The 24,284-nt window shown below is 40.9% G+C and overlaps 8 protein-coding genes and 1 non-coding gene across 9 annotated transcripts; 2 read left to right on the forward strand and 7 right to left on the reverse strand.

The window, feature by feature from the left end:
• Positions 1-118: 118 nt before the first annotated feature.
• On the reverse strand, positions 119-2,087 carry ATC70_009353 (uncharacterized protein; the record flags this gene model as incomplete). Its single annotated transcript, XM_064828586.1, has 4 exons — positions 119-510; positions 587-797; positions 864-1,050; positions 1,111-2,087. 4 exons carry the CDS (start codon positions 2,085-2,087, stop codon positions 119-121), a joined length of 1,767 nt encoding a protein of 588 aa, XP_064685788.1.
• A 2,785-nt stretch (positions 2,088-4,872) lies between these two features.
• ATC70_009354 (uncharacterized protein) lies at positions 4,873-6,651 on the forward strand (the record flags this gene model as incomplete). Its single annotated transcript, XM_064828587.1, has 7 exons — positions 4,873-4,990; positions 5,050-5,142; positions 5,203-5,263; positions 5,320-5,587; positions 6,457-6,463; positions 6,522-6,544; positions 6,598-6,651. 7 exons carry the CDS (start codon positions 4,873-4,875, stop codon positions 6,649-6,651), a joined length of 624 nt encoding a protein of 207 aa, XP_064685789.1.
• A 302-nt stretch (positions 6,652-6,953) lies between these two features.
• SLN1_2 (Histidine kinase osmosensor) lies at positions 6,954-7,184 on the reverse strand (the record flags this gene model as incomplete). Its single annotated transcript, XM_064828588.1, has 1 exon — positions 6,954-7,184. The coding sequence occupies one exon, from the start codon at positions 7,182-7,184 to the stop codon at positions 6,954-6,956; it is 231 nt and encodes a 76-aa protein (XP_064685790.1).
• An 835-nt stretch (positions 7,185-8,019) lies between these two features.
• ATC70_009356 (uncharacterized protein) lies at positions 8,020-8,924 on the forward strand (the record flags this gene model as incomplete). Its single annotated transcript, XM_064828589.1, has 2 exons — positions 8,020-8,044; positions 8,107-8,924. 2 exons carry the CDS (start codon positions 8,020-8,022, stop codon positions 8,922-8,924), a joined length of 843 nt encoding a protein of 280 aa, XP_064685791.1.
• Positions 8,925-9,082: 158 nt separating this feature from the next.
• Positions 9,083-9,154, reverse strand: ATC70_009357. Its single transcript has one exon. It is a non-coding gene; the product is annotated as a tRNA-Glu (tRNA).
• A 601-nt stretch (positions 9,155-9,755) lies between these two features.
• Positions 9,756-14,281, reverse strand: MRT4 (mRNA turnover and ribosome assembly protein; the record flags this gene model as incomplete). The annotated part of the gene is made up of 2 exons (XM_064828590.1): positions 9,756-13,389; positions 13,449-14,281. The coding sequence occupies 2 exons, from the start codon at positions 14,279-14,281 to the stop codon at positions 9,756-9,758; spliced, it is 4,467 nt and encodes a 1,488-aa protein (XP_064685792.1).
• Positions 14,282-16,826: 2,545 nt separating this feature from the next.
• Positions 16,827-18,323, reverse strand: IME2_1 (Serine/threonine protein kinase; the record flags this gene model as incomplete). Its single annotated transcript, XM_064828591.1, has 1 exon — positions 16,827-18,323. One exon carries the CDS (start codon positions 18,321-18,323, stop codon positions 16,827-16,829), a length of 1,497 nt encoding a protein of 498 aa, XP_064685793.1.
• A 75-nt stretch (positions 18,324-18,398) lies between these two features.
• On the reverse strand, positions 18,399-21,944 carry ATC70_009360 (uncharacterized protein; the record flags this gene model as incomplete). The annotated part of the gene is made up of 1 exon (XM_064828592.1): positions 18,399-21,944. The coding sequence occupies one exon, from the start codon at positions 21,942-21,944 to the stop codon at positions 18,399-18,401; it is 3,546 nt and encodes a 1,181-aa protein (XP_064685794.1).
• Positions 21,945-23,022: 1,078 nt separating this feature from the next.
• Positions 23,023-24,266, reverse strand: ATC70_009361 (uncharacterized protein; the record flags this gene model as incomplete). Its single annotated transcript, XM_064828593.1, has 2 exons — positions 23,023-23,768; positions 23,828-24,266. 2 exons carry the CDS (start codon positions 24,264-24,266, stop codon positions 23,023-23,025), a joined length of 1,185 nt encoding a protein of 394 aa, XP_064685795.1.
• Positions 24,267-24,284: the final 18 nt, after the last annotated feature.

Genomic DNA, 24,284 nt, shown 5'->3' on the forward strand with positions numbered 1-24,284 from the left:
ATAAATCTATTTCTGGTAGAAAACATGCTTCTTTGACCCAAATGGACAATCTGATGAATGTGTGTATATTTAAACCTGCACTCCGATCATTAAGTCTTTATTACACAAAAAAAAACAACTAAAATCCACCCATGAAAAAGCCGTTTTTCGCAAGAGCAGACTCCAAATGCTGAGGCACCTGGTTTGCAAGGTCTTCTTCTCGCCGTTTGTCCATTTTCTTGGATGTAATGCCACCATTGTTCTTGAGGTATTCAGCGACTCGTTTGTGCCCAGCTGATTTGGCGAGATCGTACGGTGTGCTCACCTTCTTGCTCACATACGTATTCACATCGCATCCGTATCTTTCAATCAACAGTGTGACAACCTCGAGTCGTCCACTGCGTGTGGCCCAGTGTAACGCTGTTTCTCCTTTGCGATCCTGCTCGTCTATTGGAATAAGACACACTTTGATCATGAAAGAAACAAGGTCTGCATGACCCGATGTGCAAGCGTAATGCAAAGCAGTGGCACCTATTTGAAGGGGAGGCAGACAAGTGGTAAGAAGCTGCGATTGATCTCCCTACTGTTGATAGCTATCTGGATTTACCTAATATGTCCTTTTCCAAATTCAGTGTGCCTTGAGTCATGTTGACAATGTATTCTACTATGGCTGCATGCCCATGCTCTGCTGCAACATGAAGTGCTGTTTTCTTTTTACTGCCACCTCCTCGAGCAGATATCAAATCGCCACCAGCTTGCACTAGTTTCTGCAATCCACTCAGCCAACCTACTTGGGCAGCCAAGAAACAAGGTGATACCTGCATCGTTTGCATGTTAGTTGCCTCTCTCATTCTCCGTGTCTGCAAACATCTCTATTCACTTACTTTTTCTCCATCCACTTGACTTATACTCACAACATTTGGATTAGCTCCTTGCTGTAGGAGTAAATCTAAAGCGCCAGGAGCTTTGGCGACAATTAGAGCATGAATCATACCATATCCGTACTTGACAGCGTGTGATGAAGGTGATTGTTTAGCAGTGTTAGGTGATCCTCCTCGACGAAGAAAGTTGCTATTGTGTGTGTGTGCGTGTGAGGAAAAAAAAATAAGATGCATGAATTCATGTATTTACCTAATGATCTTTTCTACAGTGACATCACTCCCTTGGCTTTTGCTCAGTGTATCCCACAGTGCATCTGAGCCACCAAAGCTCAATGGATCTGTTCTTCTCTGCTGAATCATTGAATTTCCTGTATATCCAGACACAGAAGTAGTAGAGCGCACAGGTGTCATGGGCACAGTGATGGTTGACGATGCACCAGAGGAAGAAATCATGGAGGGCGCAGTGCTTGGTGTAGAGTAGGACGAAGCCATGGATGGGTTACGAGAAAACTGATAGGCAGTTGGTGGCTTCTTGCCGTTTTCGTCATACCTTTGCTGTTGTTGCTGCTGCATGTGTTGGAAATGGGAATAAGTGCTGGATTCAGTACTGCTTGAAAAATTACTAAATATGCTTGCTGCTGTATTCGAGTTGTTTCTTCTTCTGGTACTGGCATGCTCAGAATACGTAGGAGACGTGGGCCAATTTAGCTTTTCGGGTGCATTGTAGGAATAAATGGATGAGGCAGCATCGGATACTGGCGGTGGTGCTATAACGGATGAAGATGTGGGTGGTGGTTGGGGGCTGCTGGAGGGTGTCAAATTGAGATAGTTTTGTACATTGTGCTGCTGGTCGCTTGCGACAGATCGATTTGATTCTACAAGTCGGTCATATTTCTTTTTGAAAAACTGCATTTCTCGAACTGCTTTCTCATAGCGTCTCTGGCTGTCATTGATAATCAACTTGAGCTCTTCGTTTTCAGTTTCCACCAATTCAGACCTCTGTTCAAGCATCGTTACCAGACGTTGTTGATCGATAATCAGGTGCTGAAACTCATTGTGCATTAAGTCAGCCAGCGTCTCATCATCGACTTGATTGATCAACAGTTCAAGTCGTTCCTTGGAATTGAGCTTTTCTGCTGTGATGCTTGCTTGATGTTTTAAATCTCGACTTAAATCATTCATGATGCTGGGCTGGTTGAATGGCAGAAATGACGATGATATTGACATTTCGTTTTTTTTACAGGTATGTATTATATGTACAATTAAGATGGGCTAAAACGACAAAATGGTTGGGGAAAAAAAGAAAAGAACAAGGAACGAAAGAAGAGCAAGAACAAGGAACGAAAGAAGAGCAAGAACAAGGAACTTCTCATTCATAAAGCGATAAAAAAAGTGCTGCCATGTAACGCAAAAGGACAATAAACGTGTCACCTTGATGAATTGCAAGTGTCTACAGCATTATACTTTCCCAAAGGGAGCAAAGTATATGTATTACATTGGGTTTATTTGTTCCTTTTTCCCTCCTCTATATACAAATCTATGTACATTTGAGCAAAATCCCCTTCCAATATCTCCTTTTTTTCTCTGGCTTCTTTTTCAAGGAAACAAATTCATAGCAAATTCGCTTATACTGCTCCTCTTCCTCCTCCTGAATCTCTGAAAGAACAAAAACAGACCATTCAACTCATGTTTACAAACAGGTAACCTTCTTCATCACTCATCTTTTTCTTTTCGCTTTGATGACTATTGTACAACGTAGGAATATTAAGCTATTTTTCTTAATTTAATTTCGCATTTATCATGATGTTGTATACGTATCAAATGAAATGATATCAAATGTTGAATGAAATCATAATTAGATCCGTTTTAGATGACACAAAATTCTAACAAGGTACAACCAGTACATGTTAATTTAATTGACAATACCTATCGACATGGATTATTCTAATTTGACAGATCAAAACATCTCCATAAATGAAAAAGAGTTCCCATCATTTCAAGAGAACTTGCAAGTTTACATAAACGTACACTGTATCACTTTTCAGATATTCGTTCTTTTTCCGCTTTTTACATTTTGTATGTATTTTCTTTTCTGGGATGTTCAGTTCTACTGATCCTTTACTATCTTTAAAGATTCTCGGGATGCGGCAAGGTATAGGCACTTTTTGCCATAGTATTTTAATTGATTGCCATGTGTGGAATCTCCGTTATGATGTGATTATTCCTCTAAGTGTGTGGGGTTTCTGAAGAATGCTGTCTCCGTTCAGGGCAGCATAATAAATGGCTAGTTTCCTAAACGTCCCCAATCAATTTTTAAAATCACTGTCAGTGGTGCACATATTGTGAATCGAAAGGTATCAAAGAGTAACTGCTCATGTAAAGCAATGGCTTATCATCAGTTTGGCAATATAGAAAACGACTATTAAATAGTACATCAACGCGCAAAATGCGTCAAATGTTGCATAGTTCGAGGATAGCAATGCCCTAGCGTAAACGATGCTTAAAGAGTGGCAATGCTCGTCAACTGAAGGTTTGAATGTTTTATACAAGATGCAAATATACAATTTTGAGGCAATTGTATAACTTACCAACATGCTATTACTTGATACCCTTCTAAATGTGCCGAAATCCCATTGTGTGGTTCTTTGCAATCAAGTGAAAACCGTCCATCAATGATTTGCAACTGTCTGTCTGACTCTTTACAATACTCCCCATGTGTATCAATGGTAATAACTTAAATACTGACAGATAGCATACTCGCAATACCTCTTACTACCCCAATATATGCAAAATACGGCCTAATTTGGGTGTATTTAGGACATGGTTTTTCGTGTTAGAAGCTTCTCTGGACCTCCAGAATAGCATTAAACGATTACTCTAAGCTGGAGCTGACTTTCTGATACCTTTACTCAACTTTTTTAGGATCGTCGAAAATCGGTTTCAAACCATGAGGTACCCCTCATGGTTTTTCATCGAAAAATCAAACGATCGCGTTTTTGACCTTGAAATTGAAGACTTCTACTATGGCACATATCGAGTCAAACTGTTTCTCTCGACCCAAAGCAACCTCTGAAACTTTGTTTGTAATACCTTCATATGTAAAAACTCGACATTTTGGCAGAAAACCTCATTCCATATTTCTCTAAATTGCTCGATAATTTTGTTCAAATCACCTCTTGTAATTAGCACCATTGGATGCGCCTTGAAAAGTACTCTAAAAAAAAGCTTAAGGAGACATGGGATGGCCATACATTTTTTTAGTCGAATCTGTCAAAATAGGCCAAGTCGAGTCCAAAATGTTCAGAAAGCATCAAATCAAAGCATCATGTCAAGTGGTGTTACAAATAATTTTCGCGACGGAGGCGGCTGTTGGAGTATAGGCCAAAGATGGTGCCACGATGAAAATGATCATATGCAGTGTAGTACATCACCAAATATTATACGACAGATGTTGCAACTCAAAGCATTTGATCAGCCTATACAGACTATGTCATTCAGCCATGGCTAACTACAATCTACTTTCTAAATTAAGTACTGTATACCACATAGTAGAAGTCATGTTCTGGTACATGATTAGAGGTATTTTATACTTTCGCTATCTGCAGTAAAAAAAAAGCTATAGAGTACTCTTGATGCCTGATTTCACAATGTTGATGGTATGCATAGCCTATTATTTTATGATCCCAAATATGCTTAAAATCAGGTCAAGCAGAGTCAAATGCACAAATCAGTCGCTCGAAAATCCACGCCCATAACGTGCAACACATGTATACAACAGGCCCCTCATTCAAGACCCAGTTTTATCATTGCTGCCTTGATAAATCAATTGTAGCTGCAGTGATTATCATCATGCTCTCAAAAGAAAATATTTACACCCCCTGATTTTGATATAGGATATGGTTGGTTTTTATGAATGTTTGTGGTGAAAGACGCACATTCTTTATGTATTGGCATTACTCCTTTTTTTTTTGGCTTACTTCTCTCTTCAACATTTTCCACTTGAATATTCGCAATGACATTGGAAGGGAGGTATATCGGACTCATCCTGGCTATATGCTCAAGCCTACTCATTGGCATATCATTTGTGGTAACTAAGAAGGGATTGCAAAACTCCTCGACAGCTGAACATGGTAACATTGGGACTTTTTTAGAGGCAAATTTCTTTCACGACACTAAATAGCAACTACAGGACGAGCCTCTGATTCGCATCGATATTTAAAGAATCCTGTATGGTGGATTGGGCTCATTGTCATGGTAATGGGTGAGATACTCAATTTTATAGGTAATGCGAAAATTAAAGGAAATTGATGCGTTACTCAATGTTCAAGTATAATAAGATTAGGATATACATTTGCTCCTGCTATTTTGATAACACCCTTGGGAGCCCTGAGTGTGATTGTGGGGTAGACTATAACACCTCAATTGATGAAAGACGCTAGTGTATTCATTTCATTCGTAGGGCTATCTTGGGGTCTATATTCTTGAAAGAAAAGATGGGTCCTATAGGCATTATTGGATGCTTGCTATCTGTAATTGGTGCAGTGATCATCATTTTTCATGCACCTGAAGATCCAGATGTTCAAAGTGTACAAGAGCTAGTTGCATACATGCTTAAACCAGGTTTGTACAGTGTATTTAGTGGCGAACACCGTATTGACTTTCTCGATACAGGCTTTTTAGTGTATGGTATCCTGGTCATACTGATTGTGGTGGGAATGATTTGGAAGGTAGTACCTAGATATGGCAAAACCAAACCTATTGTATACCTCTCTATATGTTCCTTGATTGGGTCATTATCTGTCATGGCCGTGAAAGCTTTTGGAATTGCTGTCAAGCTGACGATTGCGGGGAACAACCAATTCAATCAGCCATCCACCTATATATTTGGCTGTATGTGCGCTTTTTTCATACTAATTCAAGTCAACTACTTCAACAAAGCATTGGATTTGTTTTGTACTAATGTGTAAGTCATATGATTCGTATGTTTGCATTAATGTTCTAATTTCCCAAGGAACTGTTCTCCCTTTGTAGCGTAAATCCTATTTACTATGTATGCTTTACAACTGCTACAATCGTTGCATCGGCAATCATGTTTCAAGGATGGAATACGGCGAGTCTTACAAACACTGTCAGCTTAATTTGCGGATTTCTGATCATATTTTCAGGCGTGTATTTACTCGACATGATTGCACCGCTATCAAATGTTACATCAAGCTCTTTACTAGAACTACCGTTTTCTTCGTCGTCTTGTCGAGTATCTTCTATTGCAGTTGCCACAGTCATTACGGAAAAGAGTTACTGGGATGAATACACTACTGACACAGATGATGAAGGAGAGGGCCATCCCAATGCTATCTCGAAGAGGAGGCCATGCTCTCCTTCTAGACCGAGAGCACTGTCTGTGTGAATATTACATTTTTGCTCATTTAATTTCCTTTGTAAATAGATCAATAAATCACACCAGCTTTCTATAAAAATACATGATTGATACAACATGACATCAATCTCAATGCCCCGTATATAAACTGTGCCTTCTCTCACAACTTTCTCATTAGTTTTTCTCTCTCTTGTTTTTTAAATCATCTGCTCAAACCAGTGCAAAAGTAAGTAGTGCAATGCCAATGTCTGGTCAAATGTCTAAAATGCATCTTTCTTTTCAAGTGAGACTTAAGTGGAAAAAGAAGGTTTGTAACATGTATGCTATTCGAGGTGAGAAGTGTACTGATTATGCATCTAGCGTCAAAGACGTCTCAAGAAGAAGCGCAGACAACAAAAGAAGAGATACCACTAATTGATTCTTGGCCTGAATCCTAAACATCCAAATGTCTCTATTCAATGAAATCCTGCCTAATACTATTTTGAATTGTTTTTGGCTTTATTACATGCAGAAAAAAAGGGATATTGTAGCAAATTATAATAAAATATATATCTAGTCGATATCAGCCTCTTTAAGGTACAATTGGAGTGTGCGATATGTGCTATTATTTGCTATCATTCTAAAAGTGTTGAAAAACAAAAAAAAAAAACTTGAGATGTTCGTATTGTGATGATTTTGGTGTGAAATGTCTACGGTTTTATCGACTGTGTGGTGATTTAGAATTCTTTAGTTTCGGTTGTTGCTGTATGGCCACGGCTTCTCTTCTTTTCGTCCTTCAAGCCTTGATGGAGTTGGTGGAGTTGAGCAGCTACTGTGTTGTTGGCAGCATGGATGGCGATACCCTCATGTAAGAATTTATCGAGGAACGCAGTTGCGTTAGCAATAGTTGCATCTTTGCTGGATTCAATCTTCAAATTGAGAGGAACAAGTTCTGGTCTTTTGCTCATGATTTGTGTAGTAATGTGGATTGAAGAGAAGGGTATTGCTCAATTTGGATTGTAAAAAGAAAAAATATCAAAACATAAGCCACCACTTGATTTAGACAGCCTACTACAATGCAAAATGATGGTAGGCCAATCATGGTCTCATTTGAACTCTACTGACCTGCATCTAGTATAGGGTTTTCTACTTGAATATGCTGACAACAGAATAACTTAAACAATATACGCTATGATATTATGTGTTATATTATATGATCGATATACTGATGCTCATTGCAATGAAAACTGAAAGGTGTCGTTTCGTTTGAGTTGAAATCGCTGGTTTTGGATTTGCAAAGGACGGCAACTGCAAGCCTGACAGGACTAAAGATTGGATTGATATGACACAGGAACCCCTTTAGGTGTAGTATATGGGTATGCCTCAATGTTGTATACGGAAGTTACTAATGATAAAGGCAAGATAGTGAAGTTTGCTTCCGCAACTCGAGCAATTAATGTTGCACATTATTTAGAAAAATATGTCGCATGTTGGGAAAACTTGTACTAACGAGAAACAACGTAGTTTCAAGAGCGAATAGTCAGCAATTTATAAAGAGGATCTGAACGGTAAGTCCCATGAGCATCACACACTGTAAGGAGTTAATTAGGGGCATGGTATCGTTGATCAAACATTTAGCTCAGCTCAACCAAATGTCCACTATGTACTCCTTTTCTAGCAAACACTCATGTAGGCTTTAGGTTTTAGCATTCAAACTCACGCCCCTTTAATTTAAAATAAACGAGTATTTCTCTGGCTCTTTCTCTCTTTTTCCTTTTCTCTTTCAACTGTTGTGCAGATATAATGGCATCCGAGGAAAGTTCAGAAAGTGAGTCAATATGCATAGCAAACAAAAACATACTTTATTTATTAATTTCATTGATGAAGCAGATGGTGGTTCCCTTAGGCTTGGACGCCCCACCACAGGTGCTGATATTGGAGAGCTGCAACAGAAAATCAGTCAAGCCGAGAAAGAATTAGGACAACTCAAATTAGAATTAGATCAGACAAAACAACAAGCCAAGCAAGCTGAGATCTATGCTCAAGAAAGTGGAAGAACAAATCGAAAACTGAAAACTGAAATACAAACGCTTACCGACATGAGTAATCGTAAGGACAGACAAGCTGAAAACTCAAAGGCAACTGCCTTTTTCTTTGAGGGGCAAGTTAAAAAATATATGGATGAAATTGAGACAGCAAGGCAAGGTATGGGCCATTTAAAGGAGCTGGACGATCAGTTGAATCAAGCAAAGGCCGAGCAAGCAGAGCTTGAAAAAACATCCAAAGAAGAAGCTATCCGTGTCAAGGCCACCATCAAATCTATGCAAGAAGAGCACAGGGAAAGAAAAGAGGCTCTCAAAGCTGAAATTGATAAGGCATATGCTGAACTGGAAAAGACATCTGCTCTAGCTCTGCAACTACAACAAGAAATTCAACAAAAGATGGAAGCCGAAATGCCAGGTTTTGATATACATACACTGGAAAGAGAGCATCGCGCTTTGGAGCAGAAACAAATGGAGGCTGTGAAGCAGGTATACGAAGAAGTTGATCAATTGCGCAAAAAGCTGGAGCAATCTGAAGCTTCGACTTTATCACACGAGGAAAGTATGGTCGTTGTCAAGGAAGAAATGGATAGAATTATGCGTCGACTTCGTGCCATTGATCAGCTGTCTGCTTTGACTGATGGGGAGACTGCTGCTACAGAATAATTCTGGTTCTTCCCTCTATACCTTTCTACTTTTATTATTCCTAATAAATAAACATTGCAAGCTTATTTTATTAATATCATTATGCTTACAATAATGAATCGAAAAGCCCTAATCGAAAAAGAGACTACAGTCACCACATTTCGGTGTAAAAAGAAAAGTTCCCTGACGGGGAATTGAACCCCGGCCGCGTCGGTGAGAGCGACGAATCCTAGCCACTAGACCATCAAGGAATCTTATGGTTTGATACTCTGCGGTGCTGGTTTTGTGAAATGTGTAGCGAAATGTGTGGAAGATCTTGCAGTAATAGTTGATCCCGAGACAAAACCAAGTAATTAAAGCTGTTTAAGTTGCTGATGTGTTGCAATAACCTTGATGTAGACAGTATCTCAGCGATTAAATGTATATATAAAGTTATGTACCCAAAAGATTTAAACGTAAGAAAGTTCGATTTATTTCAAATGTGTTGTATAGATTCAAGTATATATGTCAAAATAAAAAAATGTAAGAATAATCGATTTGAACACCAGTTCAGGAACAGCACTCTAATAGGCTCAGAGTTCAGATACCGCTTCTTGAAATCAGCACCACCACAAAATCCTTTTACCATCGTAACAGGTTTGTCGTCTTGATAGATAGATCCAATGGTAGGAGTTAACAAATAACTTAGAGTGTAACTATTAGATTGAGATTATGTTCGAAGATGCTGTTTATTGAATGCATTTACAACTTATATTTATACTATTTCTGCGATCGATAATTACTTAATCAATGGAACTTTCGAGTAGATATAGTACTTGATATAGCAACTGATAATCAGATCAATGCTTGCTATCAGTTTCCAGAACCTTCGAGTATACGCTGGCGCCTTTTAGTCGCTTTCTTCAAATTTGGCTTAAACCTAAGTTTGGGCACGACATCATTCCCCCCCGAGATTGTTGATCGACTCTGATCAACTTGATCGACAGAGCCAGAAGTACCAGAGAAACTAGGAGAAGTACAAGATACAGCCTGATTACTAGAGTTGAGACCCATTTCTTCACGCCAAGCAGCACGAGACACAGTGGGATTGTACCAAGGAGTATCAATGGATTCAGCCTTAACACCTTTTAAACGATCAACATGTACCCAAGACGAGTAAGGTTCACCACCAATCGTAACCAACTTGTAGACATGGCTTTCCGAGTTTTTATCAACGACAATAAAGGGACCCATCCAATTGTATTCAAGACCGTATTTCTGTTCGTTTCTAAGCAGGACATGATCACCAACTTCAAATTCCAGCTTCTCAATAGCCGCATCCCAACGTTCTTTGTCGGATTCAGAGACCATTTTCATACGATGAGCAGAAGCAGCACGGACTTGACCAAGGCTTTCCAATTCACGAGCAGTATGTTCAGCCACAGTTCTAGGATCATTTGCTGTCAACTTATCGAAATAAGGACGAGTATAATCCCCAGGAAGCAGTGGTTCACGACCATATACCAAATAAAAAGGAGAATAACCAGTAGAGCGATGATGACGAACCCGAGCAGCAAAGAGAGCCGTGTCAACAAATTTATCCCACATAAAAATAGCACCGTTAACATATTTTCTTAACATAGCCTTGAGAATACCATTGAGACGTTCGCATTTACCATTAGTTCTAGGGTGGAAAGCAGAAGTAAACTTGTGATTAACCTTGACTCTATGCATGTAGAGTTTCACCACGTTTGACATAAAATTAGCACCACGATCTGTCAAGATTTCCTGGGGGCATCCAAAACGCATCACGATTTCCTCATAGATGAAATCAGCAACGGCTTCTGTTGTGGCTTCCGGTACCGCACGAGCAATAGGCCAATTCGTAGTGTAATCAACCGCAGTAAGAAGCCATCTGTTACCTTGAGGTGTCAGAGGTAACTCACTAACAAAATCCAAGTGCCAACGACCAAAAGCAGGAGGAATATCCAGAGAAACCATTGGAGCATGATGCTTATTTTTACCAGAACTAGAAGCCAACTGACATTCCTTACAAGTAGATAACCAGCCTTGAATATCAGATCGCATATTGGGCCACCACCAGCGTTTGCGCATAAGCTCAAACACAGTACTTTGACCAGCATGACCAAACCCTTCATGGAATCTGTTCACCAAGGTAGCACGGTTTGAGAATGGACAGAACCTTGTTTCAAACTCTCGTTCACCAATTTTCACCTTGCGATAAACCTTCTCATTTTTTATGACAAACCTGTGAGTGTTGGACTCGATTAGAGATTTCACCGAATCGGGAACTAACTCCTGTTTGGTTAAATAGAAAGTTGGCCAATCCGACGGGTGTACCATTATATTTGACTCGACAGAGTACAAATAACGAGGTTCCACACTAGTATTAGCGGCCACACAGTCAGCACCATCACGACGGGAAAGAGCATCCGGGACTTCATTGATTTTGCCAGGTTTGTACAATATTTTAGGAGCGTAAGTCTCGATTTCTGATAACCAACGGACCAAACGAGCTGTAGGTTTAGACTGCGATCTTAGATACTGTAACGGATTATGATCAGTATATACCACGTAGTCAGCACCATCAATGAAGCATCGCCAGACCCGCAAAGCATGCAAAACACCAAGAAGTTCCCTCTCTTGCGCAGGGTAGTTACGTTCAGCCATAGAAAATTTCTTAGATTCGAATGCCAAAGGATGTAAAACGCCTTGATCATCTTTTTGCAAGAGTACCGCACCACAACCAAAGTCAGAGCTATCTGTCTCAATGACATATGGTTTAGTCACATCAGGAGGTTGTAGACAGGGAGCATGAGTCAATAAGAATTTCAATTGATCAAAAGCTTTTTGACACTCCTGACTCCAGACAATGCCACGACGTTTAGAACCAGTACCCTTAGTAAGTTCAGTTAGAGGGGCTGCCACAGACGAGAATTGACGGATGAACCTTCGGTAATGGGAAGCCAAACCAACAAATTGACGAACCTCTTGCACATTAGTGGGAATAGGCCAATCCTTGATCGCCTTGACCTTTGAATCAGAAGGCAGAATGCCTTTTGCCGAGACCTTCATGCCTAAGAACTCCACTTCACGCTGATTGAACTTACATTTCTTTGGGTTGGCATATAACTTGAACTGCCTGAATCTTTCCAAAACTAGACGAATGTGTTCCAGATGCGATTCAGCAGTTGGAGAATACACCAAAATGTCATCTAAGTAGAGCTGGACGAATCGATCAATGTAGCCAGAGAGACACTTGTTCATCATATTTTGAAACACCGACGGAGAATTTCGGAGTCCGAAAGGAAGCACAAGCCATTCAAAAGCACCATAGCGTGTAACAAAACAAGTTTTGGGAATATCTTGCTTGGACAGCCTAATTTGGTGGTAGCCGCTCGTCAGATCGAACTGAGCAAAGTATTTAGCGCCACCGAGACGTTCCAGGCACTCATCTATACGAGGTAAGGGAGTATTAAGCTTTTTAGTGCAAAGAGAATTGATAATTCTGAAATCAATGCACATTCGAAGCTCACCAGACTTTTTACGCACGAACAGAACAGGAGCACCCCAAGGAGACGAACTAGGTTGGATAAAGCCTTTGTCTAACAATTCCTTTAATTGACGTTGTAGTTCATCCAATTCTAAAGGACTCATTTTGAAAGGATGTTTGCATAGAGGTTCAGCATCACCAGTCTCGATAACATGTTCGATACCACGATCATGAGGTAAACCAGGAGGTAGTTTTTCCGTGAAAACATCCTTGTACTCATCCAACAGTTTAGAGATATCCTTTCCGAGATTATCACTAGTATCCACCATGTTGTGCCAGTTACCAGACTCTTTGACATGTACCAAAAACAATTCATCAATCTTGTTTTTTCGCAGAGAGCGCTGCATTTGTCTTTTGGACATGACATACACCAAATCTTGAGCATTAGATACCAGATTTACCGGAGACAAGACAGCCATACCAATACCATGAGGGCCAGGGATAGACCAAGAGTTATTAGACCAATTGGGAACAGGTTTATACTGTTTGAACCATTGTTGACCAAGAATAAGATCAAATTTAGTATCAAACACATAAGCCTGTATACGTTGACCAACACCATTAGCCGAGACCGAAAATTCCACCTTTTCCTTGATAACAGACACTTGTCCATTAGCTGTTTCCACTTCGTGTTTAGAATGTAATGGTGTGATCTTCATCGTTGTAGGATTAACTAATGTAGGACTAATGTAGTTTGAGCTAGCACCAGTATCCAACAGTACCTTGATAGGCTTGAGGCAATCACGAGTTCCATCATTAGAACAGAGGTCAAAAGAGTACAATGGCAAGTCAGTAGTAGCTTTATTGTTCTTTTCCAAATTAAACAAATAATTGCTCTCAGCCTTTAAATCATCCACTTCGTGATCGTTATCCAAATCTAACAGATCAACACCATTACCACCAGCCTTGGGAACAGTATCTCCTACATTGATACTGTTGAGGGATCTTTTATTGGAGCGTGCCTGATCTCCCCCCTCGTCAGACACGCTTACTCTTTTAAATGCTTATTAAAAGAGCCACCAAATCGTTTTCCACCGCCACGGCCATTATTGCGAGGACTGGGACATTCACCTTGCATGTGTCCCCAACCTTGACAGTTGTAACATTTAATGTTGGCATTGTTTCTGGGCTTACTACCAGCATTAAAGTTACGACGACTACCAGAAATACCATTTATAGCATTGACCAGCTCACGAATTGTGTCCAAATCCATGGATTCAGGCTGAGGTTGAGGTACGTTTGTTCTAATAGGTTCAACTGCTACCTCATCCCCGCCGGCACCTTCAATAGCTAGAGCCACACGTTGAGCCTCCTCCAAAGTCTTTGGGAAGTGGGATCGAACTGCATAACGTAGAGGCTGTTTCAAGCCTCTAATAAATTTGTCTTGAGCTACACCTGGAGTCATGTCTGGAATTTGTAGTAGCAAACGTCTGAATGAATTGATGTAACTAGTGACACTTGATACTTGAACCAGATTAGCCATACCATCACGAGCCTTGGCAATAGCATCAATTGGTATGAATTCATTGCGCAAGGCTGCTTTGAATTCATCCCAATCTTGAGGGGCATGGTCACTGTCAAAGGCACTCAATTGCGAATACCATAATTGAGCATCGTTTCGCAGCAAAGAAAGACCAACCAACAGCTTTTCTTGTGTATTTTCAATTTTTACCAAGGAGAAATACAACTCCAAAGAGTAAATCCATGCGTTCAGAACAATAGCGTCTCTTTCACCATTAAAAACATCGGGTTCACGGACCTTGCGAACGTAACCAGAGTTGTTACCAACAATATTTGCACTTGACATAGTAATATCTTCGTTCATAGACTTGTAGAAAACCAGAGAAAATCAAAGAAACTTGTAGAGAAACCAATAACGAACGTCAAGAGAACCTTGAAAAATAACCTTGAGAGATAACCTTTAGAATAACCTTTAGAATAACCTTGAGAAATAACTTTGTACTTTGAATTTATTTTTTGTCCTGCTGCTACCAGTTGTCGTCTTGATAGATAGATCCAATGGTAGGAGTTAACAAATAACTTAGAGTGTAACTATTAGATTGAGATTATGTTCGAAGATGCTGTTTATTGAATGCATTTACAACTTATATTTATACTATTTCTGCGATCGATAATTACTTAATCAATGGAACTTTCGAGTAGATATAGTACTTGATATAGCAACTGATAATCAGATCAATGCTTGCTATCAGTTTCCAGAACCTTCGAGTATACGCTGGCGCCTTTTAGTCGCTTTCTTCAAATTTGGCTTAAACCTAAATTTAGGCACGACAGGTTGATACGTGTGTATTTTTCTCTTGGTTACTTGGCTCTATCTCGATTTCCTAAAAAGGCAATATACCGTATATGGAAAAGGCGAAATGTGGTGGATCCAAGGTATAATTCTCTAACTTATCTACTATGTCTTACTTGAAGGGTTACTCCTCGTTGGTGTGGTGTTCTGGTGCATTGACACACTCATATAATTGTTGTAAAACTGTATGTTATCTCTTGATGGTGCGTTGATACTGTTATTCTAGTCGATGTGGTCTCTATTTGGTGTATTGCTAATCAATGTTGGTGCTTAATTGGTGTCGCTTCTATTTTGTTGTTGTTACATATTCGTTTGATCGTGGTGCTTCTTGTCAAGTTTAGCCGAAATCTAATCAGTATTTGGAGCCGATAATGTTGAATCGATGAATTAGTCAGGGATCTAAATGAGATTGCGCGCTAATAGCCAAGCATTACTATTTTGAAATGTGGATTTGACTCTGGACTTTGACTCAGGATAGATGCAAACCAATTAATGTCGAATCGATGCAAGATTCAAGTGGAATTACAACAATGGAATTGGGGTGTTACTATTTTAAACGATAGGATCGACTCAAGAACGCGGGTACATGAAATTGACGTTAAATTGAAGGCAATCCAATTTGAGGTTACATTTGATCAGGGCACTGACATTCGGATCTGAATTGAGCCTAACAGGAGAATAACAATAGAACAATGACATATATAAATAGTATTTTGAATTGCATCTTAATAAACATCATCCATTTTTTTTCTTCTTATTCTAATCTGGAGTTTAGTTACTAGTGCCAATCTAGTACGAACAAACCAAAAGAACCCTTAAATTCATCTCTCATAATTATTGGGATAGTTCTTACAGTCTTCCTTTCCACACAACAATACTTATATCTTGATTACCAACTACCAAGGTAATCATTATAGAGAGCTTGATATTTATCATGGTTGTCAGATGCTAATACATAGAGATAGTATATGCAATCTGAGATCTGATCGAGATATAAATGGAAGTAGATATAGAGAGTGTGCAGGAAGATGTTATAGCTTTTTATTTGAATGGATAAAAAAGGTGCTTTATTGATATTAGATTTGAACATTGATTTTATCCAATATAGTTTGTGTGGAATTTGAGGCTTTATAGACTAAAATTCACGGAAAAAAAGAATAAAAAACAGTAATGTCAACTTGATAAAGGTATATTTTATTATCAAACTGACAGGTGTAAAGTAAACTGAAGTCTCTCTACTGGCCAGGTAGATGATCCTTCTTATTGTTTAGAATAACGAAATATAGACAGAGTAAATACAATTAGAACTGAATATATTTATTATGTTATTCCAAGATTGAATAGGGATCAAAACTAGTGTAGATATCAAAGGTATTTATAGTTATTTGACAGTGCCGCAGCAATAGGACCTTGATCTTGAATGCGGGATAATTGTATAAGCCTTGAACCAGTAACGAGGATGTGCTGCATCAGCGCTCATGAACCACCAGTCAAGGATAAACAACAAAGATGATCCAGGATAGAATGTTCTTCCTAATAGCTTTGACGGAAGAACATTTGTCGGAATTGAAACCCACTTCCAGGGACGAAAGGCCATAGGCTACCACTCTCTAAGAACCAGGATATAGATTAGCCATTTGATGGCACCACTCATGTTCCTTCGTGCTGCTTGAATAAAGACTTCTCACTTCTACTATGCATCTCAGCTCATTCTCAGATCCTCTTATGTAATAAACGACGCCTAATACATTTGCCTCTCAGAGATGATCTATATCCTCAACATTCGTCCCCACCAGAATCGATAATACTGCAAGAATTGTCGATTCGATAAACACTACACCACAGGAGATAGATCACACAAGCTTGGCTCGTTGAAATACTTCCTATGTGTTATCATGAATTCGGAACAATGGCCATTAAAACATCCCAATCAATGTAAAACCCAATGGGAAAAAAAACAATGATCAGGTAAAAAGGTACACTGCTACCACAACACATGACAACACCCTCTCGATCACCACTCTTACCTCGTCCCCACTGTCGCTCACCTTCCCACTTATCCTGTCTTCTTCCTAACATAAGTGGCCCGACGCCGCTTCGCTGGGGATTGAGGAGCCCCCGCCTGATCTGCTTTCCCAATGGCAGCACGTTTCCTCTGTTGCTTCCTCGGCATTTGAGCCACTCGCTCTCGGATGCGCCCTTCTTCTTGCTTCTGCAGCTGCACATGCTTTTGCCAATATCTTTGCAAAATATGGGGATCCGATACATCTTCTGCAGTTATCCACGAACACATGCGTTCCCCATAGCCCTTCCATTTGATGAGATACTCACGATTCGCTGCTTTGCCCCTATGATCTCGAATCGCCTCAATTTCGAAATACTCATCATCAATGGCCTTTTCATCTATGTTCACCACCTTTAGCTCGGATGGTACATAGTTGCGATGAAGAATCTCATTCATTTCATCCTTCAACTCGTATGACCCGCCTTGATTTCTACGAATGACCGTATATGGACCATCATAAATGGGACTCAACTTGCTTGGTCGTTGACGTATCTTTACCATCACATGAGCACCAACTGGAATGTCCACGAGCATATGCTTGTCATTAAACCTCTTCTGCATAATCGCATTCATCTTGGCCTCTCGTTCATTGATCGCTGGAAATACCACCTTGTGCATGTAGTCAATACGCTCTTCAAGCTCTTTTACTGACGTGATATCCTTGGGGATCGGGTATTTGTCTTTGTTGGCATAATCCTCTGGCAGTGTAACTCGCCTGGCAAACATCAGCGAGAACGGCGAAGTCATCGACTTACTCTTGATGTAACGATTACAACAAAGCTGCACAATTGGAAGGTAATCGCTCCATTCTCGCGCATTAGAGTTACACATTTTTCTCAGCGTATTCATCACAATTTTCACACTCGCCTCCGCACTCCCATTACCTCTGGCTGCGTATGGGGTAGAATAGTTGCGCTGCAAACCTAGGTTCTCACTGATTGCCTGAAGCAAGTGATTCTCGAATTCCCCACCATGATCGCTCTGCATAATAATAGGAAATGAGTAATCTCCAAACACCTTAATCAATTCTCTAGCAATGCTCGTTGCTTCCTTCGACTTTAATGGGCGCACAATCACATACTTGGTACACAGATCTGTGACAACCATTATATACACATATCCATCAAAGGTCATCGTCATTGGGCCACCCAAATCCACTGACACATGCGACATCGGCTGAAGCGAAACTACATTCTTGAGCGGATGCCACCCTCTCTTTGCAATATTGTGCTTCTGACATTCTGGACAGCTACTGACCAACCTCTTAGCATCTTCATACACATTAGCCCAATGCAACCCTTGCGAGTGCACTTCTCTCACAATCGCCTGTGCGCCATAATGCCCAAACATGTGAATCTCTTGTAAAATCTCATCTCGCTCTTCCTCAGGAGGTGTCATGTAATCAAGATCTTCCTTCGCATTTTCAATCACTTGTGTAGCAAAGATATTTACTGCTTGATCTTTGCTATACCGCTTCTTCTTAATCATATTTTTTGCATCACGATTCTTGCGATTTTGCTCATGTCTCTCCCGACTACGCTCTTCACTTTCCTCCACTATTAACTACGTACTCTCATTCTCCACAGGTGGATATAGTCTGCTCAATAAATCCGGAAAAATGTTCATTGCTCCTGGTAAATGCACGACTTCAAATGTAAAATCTAGGATAGTCTCAATCCATCCAGCCATCATAGGGTTTACCACTTTCTGAGAATGCAAATACACTAATGCTCGATGATCTGTCAGTACCCGGAACGCACGCCCATAAATGTACGTTTGAAACTTCCGCAACGCCAACACAATCGCATACAATTCTCGCTTCGTTGTGGACCAACGACGCTGCGCTGGACTCAGTGTGCTTGAAATAAAACCCACATACTTATGACGCCCCTTGTCATCTTCTTGGTAAATCACAGCCGCTACTCCATACAAACTGGCATCACACGCAATAATAAATTCCTTGTCGAAATCTGGGTAATTGATCAACAAATCCGCTTGCAATATCTTCTTAATTGCCTCAAAACACTCTGTATGTTGATTCGTCCAGTGCTTCATCACATTCTTGTTGTCTTTAATGAGGTCCGTGATCGGAGCCGCCACTCTATAGATCATTGGAATATGTGAACGCAAATAATTCACTAATCCCATGAACTGCTGCACTTGTTTCTTGGTTGAGGGTACAGGCCAATTCGCCACATTTGTACATTTGGATTTGTCTACTCGGATGCCCTTTTCATCGACCACAAAGCCTAACAATCGCACCTTTCTCTGCATAAAATGGCACTTGCTCGGCTGTAAAATCAATTTTGCCTCTGTAAGCCGATCAATCACCGTTTTTACGGCTACCTTGTAATGCTCAAAATCCACGCCAGCGATAATGATATCGTCTAGAAAATTCTGCGTAGTAGATACCACTCGTCCTGACTCGTCACGCACTTGTTGCAATCCTGCTAGCAACGTAGATAGTGTAAATTGATACTGGCTTGGCAGCTGGCATAATCCAAAACAAGCCTTCAAGAAATAATATCCTTGGCCGTTAAAACTAAAGCTACATTTAAATTGGCTCTCTTTTTCAATAGGAAATCTGTGGTAAGCATCCTTCAAATCCGTGGTCCCAAAATACTTCATACCACTCAAGTTCTCAAAGATGTCTTTTACTAAAGGAATTGGGAAATTGTAGGGAGGTGGCAAAATACTATTCAACAAACGCACATCCAGACACACACGATGATCCACTACATTTCCCAACTTGTCACGCTTTGGTACCACCAGCAAAGGGCTATTAAAGGACGAATTGATTCTCGAACGTCCGATCGTCTTGGTATCCAACCACTTTTGAATTTGTCTCTCTACTACAGGCTTCAACGACTCAGCAATCGGATAGGGACGACGATGCGCCGTCGCTCCTTCTTTTGTAGGTAATTTCACTATAGCTTCTGGCAATGGACAACACGACTCGATAGGTATCTCTTCATTTCTCTTTAAGGATTCGCTAATATATGTCTTAAACTCCTGACGCTCTTCCTCAGTACCCGCAGGTGAGTTATCCGCCTCTAAATGTTTGCCCTCAAAGTCCAAATTGATATTCTCAAACATTCTTTCATTATGTTCTGTAGCATCTGAATGCTGATGTCCACTGTCGATGCGAAACGCCACACCAGTAAGCCCAATATTCATCTTTGGCAACACATCCACTCCCAACAGGACATCAAAGTCCAACCCTTGCTCAAACGGGACCACTTCTAATGCATGTTCAAATACAATGCCATTAGCATATTTAAATTTCAATGGAAATGTCATTGCCACTCGCTTCACAGACTTGGATAAAAATTTCAGGTACCCATCAACTTTTCTCACTTTTTTGATCTTAAGCACATTTATTAGAAACTTCAAACTAATACAACTAATTTGGGACCCGGTGTCCACCTTGCCAATGACCTTGATATTCTTAGATTCTACACATATCAACAACGGGGTCAACAACGCAAAGTAATTAGTTTCTGCTTTGTTCACATTCACACTAGGCAACTTACATTGGAAAGCCAACTCACTCATCAGCTGATCTTGATCAGCGACACTATTGGCATCGTCTGCATTGACATCCCTCGAAGCTGATGCCCCTGACGAGGACGACGACTCATTGTCCTTGGTAGCCACACTTGCCGCGAAGACCTCATGATTCAGAGCCGTGTTGGACGGACCAACCCCAGGAGGACGACGAGTGCTGCAATCATGTCCCCTTTCAAATGGCTTCCAACACTTCACGCATTTGCCTTCACTCCTGGCCTTCTCGAACTTCAAAAACTGACACTCCTTAGATCCATGGGAATCATTCGGACCATGCTGCTTACAATGATACTTCTTGGTTCCACCACTACTCTCCACTCGCTTGAACCCTCCATAGTTACGTCTTCCACTTGATGACATCCCTCTTGACGATCTTTGGTACCCACGACGCTCTTGACGATCCTCAATCGCAGAACCCACCTCATTCACCGCAGCACCTGGCAGCAAAGCTGTTGCATGCGCATAGAAACGGTTGTCATCTCCCAAGACATCGCGCGCCACTTGGGTAATTCGATCCACTGTCCACGACTCAGTGCCTTGTTCTCTCACCAAGGTAATGCGCACAGCCGTTTGCACCGGCAAGATTAACGACGCCATGAAACGATCAGCCACTCTTGGATCATCCAACTGGAGGCCCGCATTGTACACTGCTTGCTGAAATCGACACGAGTAATCCATAATGGATTCAGACGCACTCATCACCATCGTAAACACTAAATCCGTATTGCGACGAGTAATCACTGCAGACCCAAAGCGTCTAGAGAACACTTGCTTCGCTTCCCACCACGAGCTGCACTTCAACAAAGTCTTGTCGACCCACGCACGATCCCCATTGGGCATACACAACGGAAGTAACTTGGCCCACTGCGCTTCCAAGTCCAACGATGATGAATTCAAGATGCTCTCAAAAGTACGCAAGTAATGATCTACGCTCTCAAACACTTCTTCGTTGGGAAAAGCCTTCACCGCTGCAGAAGCCAACTGGAATTTGGGTAAATCGCGACGATTCAGAGCCAAATTTTCACTACGCATCATTCCACGACTCATCGCACTTGTCTTGGGCTTGACCACATCCCGATAGCTACGCAATTCCACAATCGCATCCTTATTGCTGCTAATCACTCGCAGAGCCTCATGACGCTCTCTCGCAGTAGGTGCCGTTGCTACCACCTTCAACAATTTCGCATTTTCTTCACGTAATGCCTTCAACGCATGCTCTAATGAAGCTTCTTCACTTGCTTCCATCGCCTCACTCAATGGCTCAGCTGCGGACTTCCCCCCAGATCCAACCTCTCCACTCACGCTCTCCAGAGGCTCAAACGCAGACAAAGCCGAAGAACCACCACCAAGTTCAGCCATCAATTCGTCTTCATCAAGCACTTGACCGTCTTGAGACAGAACCTCGGTAAGACCATCCATAGAAGGATTGAGATCGAAATCTTCCAGCGTAACAGGAAGACCAGCCGCAGTAGCCCCAGGGACTTGAATCGAACCATTTGCTGAACCAGCAGTAGAATTAGAGGACACAGAACCAGCAGACATTCTTGATTTAGGATTGGGATAATATAATGCAATATATAGAGGTACAGTAATTAATTGTAAAAAATGTTTAGAATAACGAAATATAGACAGAGTAAATACAATTAGAACTGAATATATTTATTATGTTATTCCAAGATTGAATAGGGATCAAAACTAGTGTAGATATCAAAGGTATTTATAGTTATTTGACAGTGCCGCAGCAATAGGACCTTGATCTTGAATGCGGGATAATTGTATAAGCCTTGAACCAGTAGCGAGGATGTGCTGCATCAGAACTCATGAACCACCAGTCAAGGATAAACAACAAAGATGATCCAGGATAGAATGTTCTTCCTAATGGCTTTGACGGAAGAACATTTGTCGGAATTGAAACCCACTTCCCGGGACGAAAGGCCATAGGCTACCACTCTCTAGGAACCAGGATATAGATTAGCCATTTGATGGCACCACTCATGTTCCTTCGTGCTGCTTGAATAAAGACCTCTCACTTCTACTATGCGTCTCAGCTCATTCTCAGATCCTCTTATGTAATATACAACGCCTAATATATTTGCCTCTCAGAGATGATCTATATCCTCAACAGGCATATAGACATTGTTTCCGGCTGTTCTGCCAAGGACAAAGTTTGCACCATCTTGTACGAACATGAACTTAGGAAACTGATTATCTTGAGGTAATGATCTGTATGATGTAGAGATTTCATCGCATCCTGGAGCGTTGCATATTCCTTTTTGGTGTTCCTCGAGCGCCTTCTCTCTGAACAAGTCATTGAATTTCGCATCCAGTGCCGCTTCATTGAAAAACCCATGGCAATCTCTCAATTTATTAATGACGTTGGTCGGGAGCATGTAGATAAATGAGAAAAAGTCATCTCTCGCATGCGCATGCGCTTTTCCACAGAGCAAGACACTTTTCTTTCACATTGCAACGATGGAAATGTGCAAACCTTGCTGGCAAAGACACTCGACAAACGCTGCAATACCATGCTCGCCAAATCAACAGTATCACCCTGACGACCTTTTGGGAATGACTTAACCAGCTGACGAACACCAGAGACAAGCTTGTATTCTGTCATATTTCAAATAAAGTGCCTCACAGTAGAAGTAGCAGCACGGATACCAGAAGGTGATTGCTGAGAATATGATTCAAAAGCATTCATGAGAAGACAATCATAGGCGTTGTTTTCATCAGCGAAAGACATATCCACAAATGGAAGGACAGCATTGAACAGAAGCTCAATAAACGCATCGATGAAGCAGGAGTTACTTTCGTTTGACACTATGTAGGTGGGAACGGGCAGAGATGGGTGGCTGTCTGGATGGTTATTTTGATAATCTTTCACGAGCCACTGATATTTCTGCAAGAGAGATGTTCTTTTTTGTGGCAACAGGAAGCCAGCAGCGGTAGATGAGTCGTTCTCAAGCGAAGGTTGATCTGCTGTTGTGGTTGAACTGCTTGCAATAGGTTCAATTGCTACTGATGCCAAAATCTCAGGGAGCATTGGAGGAGAGGAAAAAAGATCTATTATAGTAGCAGATGTGGACTTTTGAATGCTTTGTATAATAGAATCAATGTGCTTGTCATTACTTGCAAGACAGGGTAAGTTCGAGGAAGACGAAGACAACGAGAAATCAGAATCAGTTGGTGCTCTCATCTTAGATGCAGTAGGCTCAGACTTGGTCTCCATTATTGGCGAAGAGGAAGAACAGGAAGAAGAGGAAGAAGAAAAAGAAGAGGACGAAGTGGAAGATACAAGATCAATAACAGACGATTCGAAGCTCTCATCAGAGTTGACAACAACATCTTCGACAGAAACACCAGCACCTAATTATTTCTGATATGTTACAACATGAGCAAGTAAAAACCACCTAAAGTATCCGTACCTTTAAACATATCCTTAATGTCGTTTTCTAGATTCTCGGTTCTATGATATCTGTCGTCTACTTTATCGTTTTCACCATCACTATCTGAGAGTAGTTCAAGGAAGAATCTCTCATCGCTGATATTGCCATCTGCAATGTCGTCAATCTTTGGACAATTCTGCTCTATTTCGATAACCTTATCCAAATGTTCGTTGATCGCAGCGCTCAAATCAGCACCGCGAGTTTCTAGTTTCTTGGCCTTCTTACGCTTGCCATTCTCCTCATCACCAATGATTACTACTTCTTGCTTTCTCTTCTTGTATCCAAAGAGAGCAGCGTTGTTGTCTGGCGCACGGCCGTCATTGATTTCGTAAAGAGTCGCGTACTTCTTTGCCGTTGTTTTCTTCTGATTGTTCCCGTAATGAGGACGAATGTTGTTCTCATACAAGTCCAACATCATCATGCCATGATATTCGGC

Source organism: Mucor velutinosus (assembly GCF_035048745.1).
Source record: "Mucor velutinosus strain NIH1002 chromosome Unknown tig00001563, whole genome shotgun sequence".
Taxonomy (NCBI): Eukaryota; Fungi; Mucoromycota; class Mucoromycetes; order Mucorales; family Mucoraceae; genus Mucor; species Mucor velutinosus.